Below are 6,000 nucleotides of genomic sequence, written 5' to 3' on the forward strand. Positions count from 1 at the left end.
GCCGCACCGCCTGTGACCCGTTTTCACAAGGAAGCGATCATTGTTTCTTACTAGTTTTTACCTATAACCTGTAATATCCTTAAGCGTTTTGTGTTCGTTAAGGTCTCCATCACTACCGATGAAAACGTCGCTTTAAACTCATCTCGCCAGGAAACAGTTGAGAGAAAACATCTCGCTAACGAGGCACGGGGTGACACACCCTTTCCCCAGAAGTCCCGCCTAGAGGGCGCAGAGCCTGCCTCTCTCGCTCTCCCTCGCGCGTTCTCTCTCTCCCTCCCTCCCACGCAAGGCGCAACGCGCAGGCGCGCCTGGCGTGGGGAGAGATGCCCCGCCTCCTGGCTCATATAAAGCCTCGAGCTTCTCCTCGCGAGATACTCCGTGCTCATGCTCGCGGCCGGGGTCGGAGGTCAGGGCGAGCGTCTGGCGGCCAAAAGGAAGAAGATGGCGGTCGAGTCGCGCGTTACCCAGGAGGAAATTAAGAAGGAGCCAGAGAAGCCAATCGACCGCGAGAAGGTGGGGCGCGGATGCTGTGGGGTACGGGGAGGGACCAGGTGGGCCCCGCCAGGCCGAGGGATGCGGGCTATGCGCGGGAGGATGCGGTATTTGTGTCTTGCGCAGTTCGGAGGCCGCGAAGCCTCCGGAACGGCTATGGAGCTGTGAGCAACCCACGCGCCACTGCAGATTTTCACACCTGCCCTTTCCAGACATGTCCGCTGCTGCTGCGGGTCTTCACCACCAACAATGGCCGCCACCACCGCATGGATGAGTTCTCCCGCGGCAACGTCCCGTCCAGCGAGCTGCAGATCTACACCTGGTGAGGTCGGGCGGGACGCGCTGGACGCGCTGATCCCTCTGGGAGGACACGGTCCCCGGCTTCGTTCCTCTTCCACTCGGACCTGGGCAGCGACCCCCAGGCCACAGAGTTTTGCTTTAAGGGAGAAGAGGGGGTTGCCATCTTGTAACTTAAAAATTAAAGTTGAAACCTTGAGGTTGTTAGAAATTAATATATGCGCCGGGCGTGGTGACACACGCCTGTAATCTCAGCACTCCGGTGGGCTGAAGCAGGAGCATCATAAATTGAACCTCAGCCTGGGTGACTGACAGTAATTTAGTCAGACCCCATCTACAAATTTTTTAAAAATTAAGGGACTGGAAACCGGGCGTGGTGGCACATGCCTGTAATCCCAACACTCATGAGGCTGAGGCAGGAGGATCACTGAGTTCGAGGCCAGTCTGAACTACATAGTGAAACCCTGTCTCAAAAAATCGGGGGTGTGGCAGGGGGCTGGTGATGTAGCTCATTGCAAAGGCCCAGGATTAAATCACCAGTACTGCAGGAACTAAGAGATCCAGCACTCCTAATCACCATTGCTGCCTGGTAGGAAAAAGATATGTAATTAAAATTTGATAGTCGAGTAAATGGTACTAAGCTGACATAGTAAAGGGGAGTGATATTGAGTGATGCTTGTTATCAAAGGGTATTTCTATTTAATATTAAGCCTTAGGTGCCATAGCACCAAAAATAGAAAAAAATAAACCGAGTGACTTCTGCACTAGAACTTAATGGAAAAGCGTTTGGTGCCTATTTAGCAACAAACTGGTGTCGGAGTAGTTCATCTCCTCTTAAACTCCCTGCCCAGTGGACTGCCTAGGACCATCCTTCCTGTACCTAATCTTTAAGTACCTCTTTCAGTTGACAACATAATGGGTGGCCTTTAGGTAGCAGTAACAGGTGTGTAATTTTAAAATACATTTTTTTATTGAGGTAAAATATATAACATGAAATTTGCCACTTCAATCATTTTTAAGTATATAGTTGATGGCATTAACATTCACGTTGTTGTGCAATCATTTTTTAAAATTTTATTGCAATCACTATTTCTAAAACCTTCTCATCCCTCACAAATGAAACATTGCACACATTAAACAGTAACTCTGTTATACCCGCCCATAACTTCTGCTCAGCTTTTTGTGTATATTAATTTGGCTATAAGTAGTAATGAGTCATATAAATAAACTCATTACAGTATTTGTCATTTTGTGGCAAAGTAGGCTCCAAATTGACCTAAGGATGCTGGTATAAGTACCTAACATTTTACAACTCCTATTTGACTTCTGTTAAAGAAAACTTTGTTTTTATTAAAATATAATTTATATGAATTTAGAATTTATTTTTTACTTTGTCATAATTTATTCAGCACCCACGTTTAACCCTACTTATTTTAACCTCATCCCCAATGAATTCTGATACTGGCATAAACTGAGGTCAGACTAATTTTCTTATCTGTTTTGAAGGTGACTTTAAACCTTGTATCCTGATTATTCTTCGTCAATTCCATTATACAATGAACACCTGTATATCAAAAAGGACTTATTTCCATTCTTAAAACATTTTCCTTACTATCGTTGTACTCAATGTGAGAAGCAAAAAGATCATACTACTATATATATTTAACAAGCACTTCCAAAAAAGACAAAGTCTCAATCTTCAAAGTACTGAATTCTAGTGTACTGGACTTAGTTTAAAATTACACATCAAGAGGGCTGGGGATTTAGGTCAGTGGTTTCGCCGCCTGCTGCACAAGCACAAGGACCCAAGTTCGATCCCTGATACCAAAAATTATACATCAAGAGTACCCATAGGGCCGGGGATGTAGCTCAGTGGCGACGTCCCTACCTGGCAAGTGCGAAGTCCTGAGTTCAATCCTTGGTACAAAAAAAAAAGTACCCAGTGATGCAGAGAACATATTTTGTGTCATCTCAGCATTATCATAAGCTTGATATCTTAATTTTTTTTTTTCTGTAGCACTGTATTGTAGTATTGTGTGTGTACAGAGGATGCCTACAGTGATGTTAACATCACTGGGTACTCTTGTCTGATGAGATTTGGGATGTAATTTATTGCATTCCTGTGTGTGGCTTTTCTCACCTCTTAATAATGGGCATGATCGAATTGGGAAACATAGTCTGCACAGTTGCTCCTCACTGCATGGCACACAGTTGCTTTTGGTAAAGAGATGAGACCTGCTAGCCTGTTTTGGACAGATCTCTTTGGGAGTATTTTTTTCTGTTCCAAGCTTGTGTACTACTTTATTTTGCACACGCACGCGTGTGTGTGTGTGTGTTGGCATGAAACCTGGCCAACACTACTGCTTGATCTTTTGCCTGCTGGGCAGGAATGGGGGTGTGGCTTTGCCTATAGCCTGATAGGGTGTGTATACTATCTCCCAGTGTGGCTGTGAAGAAGACCCACTGGCAACGGGGGATCTTTGCTCACTATTGAAAGGGATATTTACTTTGTCTTTGTGAGTAAAACATTGTTCCAGCCAATATAAGTCATGTCCCTTTTGAGAACTACAACACTTGCCTACAGATCACCTGAGACTGTTGCTGCTGTGTTAGATAATGATGCTTTTTGCTGTTTTCCACATGGACTTCTCTCATAAAGGTGGCATTTGTTCAAGATGTCATTTTTTCACAAACCTTTAAAAATCTGAGGTGGATAGGAATTGAAGGCAGCATATACATGGTTAAATAATGAAAGGTTGAAATCAAGCAGTCAGGGAGGCATGGAGAAAAATAGATTTGATCTGCATTTAGAAGGTAGAAACAGCAGTACTTCAAGCTTGGGATCATTTGGCATCTAGATGGGTAATTACATATTGAGTGTAAGATGCTTTCCAATTTTAACATTCTAAGATGCGGAAGAGGGTTTTAGGGAGAAAACTGTTGAGTTCTATTGTGGAAACATTGAGAAAGTTCTGAGAATAGTAGAATATGGACAGTGATGTGATGATCTCATATGTTTTTTGCACAGTGTAGGTGAAGCCTTTGGTTTGAGTATAGTGTAGTGATGATTTGTAAATAAGGTACAGAGCTAGAACTAAATGAGCTCTTTGGTTTGATTCACTCCCTGATGCACATTAAGAGTTCCCACAAGTTTCTAGTATCCTTGTGCTGCTTGGCTGCACTCTACAAGCACTGCTTTTTCATGTTCCATCCATGTCATTTTCCTACTTGCCATAGAACAATATAGAAACGTACTCTAGTTTCTGATTATTTCTAAATGCTTATATTTTAAAAGGGTTTTCCAGATTTTGCCATATTAACTCAGGGAACTATGTTCAAGTAAATATTTGTAGAGAAGAATCTATATTGTGAAAGGAGCCTGTGATTTGTCTATAAATTTAATATTTCATAGGCTCTAGGGCTCAATCTCTTATAAAATTCATTGTTATCATCTAAGAAAAACTGGCTCATTATGGAAATGCTTTCCTAGCACATTGATTTGAAGATGCACTCCAGTTTAGGAGAGTCTAAGATGTGGAAGAGTATGTGTCTTATAATGAAAGTTATTTTGTGTGTTTAAAATAATTTGAACTATTTTTAAAAGAGGTAACACAAACCCTAAGATGGTATATAGCAACAGAGAATAGCATATGTAATTTCTGAAATCTCTTTTAGCAAGTCTTTTAAGATTTTTTTTGTACCAGGGATCAAACTCAGAACCTTGCGCTGCCGAGGCAGGCGGTGGAACCACTGAGCTAAATCCTCAGCCCCCAAAAAATTTTTTTATGTATTGCTGGGGATCAAACCCAGGGCCCTCATGTCAGGCAAGTGCTCTACCACTGAGCTACATTTCCACCCCTAACAGTCTGACTTTAACTTAGCTAAATGTCTGATATTCAAGTAGTACAGAGAGTAGTTAGAGGCAAATAGTATTTTTAGCTGCTTTAAAATCAGGCTTCAGTATAAGACTGGTAGCTCCTAACATAAGTCACAACTCAGACATGTAATTTTTCAGTATTCTAGTTACGATTAATCAATTGTAATTACCTTTTTTTTAAACACTCAGGATGGATGCAACTTTGAAAGAACTGACTAGTTTGGTAAAAGAAGTCTACCCAGAAGCTAGAAAGAAGGGTACACACTTCAATTTCGCAATTGTTTTTATGGATCTTAAAAGACCTGGCTATCGGTAGGTTACTCCTCAGTTTTAATTCTTGTAGTTTTTTTTGGCATGTTTTAACTGATAGGGATAATCCTTTCAGTCAATCTATTTAGTGGGATGAGTAGTCTGGATTTATCTTATCTTCATATCTGGTTTAGCTTAATATAGTCCTTAAGTTTTTGAACTGTTACAAGATAGAGCAAATCCAGCAGTGTTTACTTTATAGTGTATCCATACTCGGCTTTTTGTGGATTTATAGTGCATTAACAGCTGCTTTCCTTTTCTGCAGAGTTAAGGAGATCGGCAGCACCATGTCTGGCAGAAAGGGGACGGATGATTCTATGACTCTGCAGTCACAGAAGTTCCAAATAGGTGATTACCTGGACATTGCGATTACCCCTCCAAATCGAGCACCACCTCCTTCAGGGCGTATTAGACCATATTAAATATTATTTACTTTCCCAAATTTATTTTTCACCCAGCTATGTAAAATAAACTTATACTTTCTTCCTCCCCTGATTTTTGCCATTAAGCCTTTAAATTCTAAAAAAATTGTAATGCATCTATTTAAGTTAGATTTGGTGTACTGTGGTATGAATATTAATTAGAAAGTCTGTATTTCAAGCCCTTCTGTAAACTACGAAGGAGAGTGCTCTTAGCTTTCTGTGAAAAACTATAAAGTGTATGTGTGCAATCAGCCTGAGTGTGATAGTTCTTGGAAGCATGGGAAGAGTTTCAGCTCATTGGGGGGGTTTATACTAAGTAGAGAGTATTTTAAGCCCCAGAGGGGCAGAAGAAGAAAGCCATGGGACATTATGAAATTGAGCACAAATTTGTGGTATACAGTTAGAAAAAAAGACCTGTGAAAATGAGGCAGCAGGTTTTTCTGCTTTGTTTTTATTTTCCAGTGCTTGTGATCAAACCCAGGGCTTCATGCAGGGCTAAGCAATTGCTTCACCACCGAGCCCCGGCCCCAGCAGAGACTTTTTAGAGCAGTATGAGCCAAGGCAGGTTCGAGAATCTGTTCAGTTGGAAGAGATTGGTCTGCC

General features: G+C 41.8%; 1 protein-coding gene across 1 annotated transcript; it reads left to right on the forward strand.

The window, feature by feature from the left end:
- The first annotated feature begins 304 nt into the window (after positions 1-304).
- Sap18 (Sin3A associated protein 18) lies at positions 305-5,648 on the forward strand. Its single transcript, XM_004854863.3, has 4 exons — positions 305-513; positions 705-814; positions 4,856-4,978; positions 5,241-5,648. The coding sequence occupies exons 1-4, from the start codon at positions 385-387 to the stop codon at positions 5,395-5,397; spliced, it is 519 nt and encodes a 172-aa protein (XP_004854920.1). The 5' UTR covers positions 305-384; the 3' UTR covers positions 5,398-5,648.
- Positions 5,649-6,000: the final 352 nt, after the last annotated feature.

The sequence above is a fragment of the Heterocephalus glaber genome, unplaced genomic scaffold (genome assembly GCF_053883595.1).
Source record: "Heterocephalus glaber isolate CG9 unplaced genomic scaffold, H.glaber_assembly_v1.0 deba00001719, whole genome shotgun sequence".
NCBI lineage: Eukaryota > Metazoa > Chordata > Mammalia > Rodentia > Bathyergidae > Heterocephalus > Heterocephalus glaber.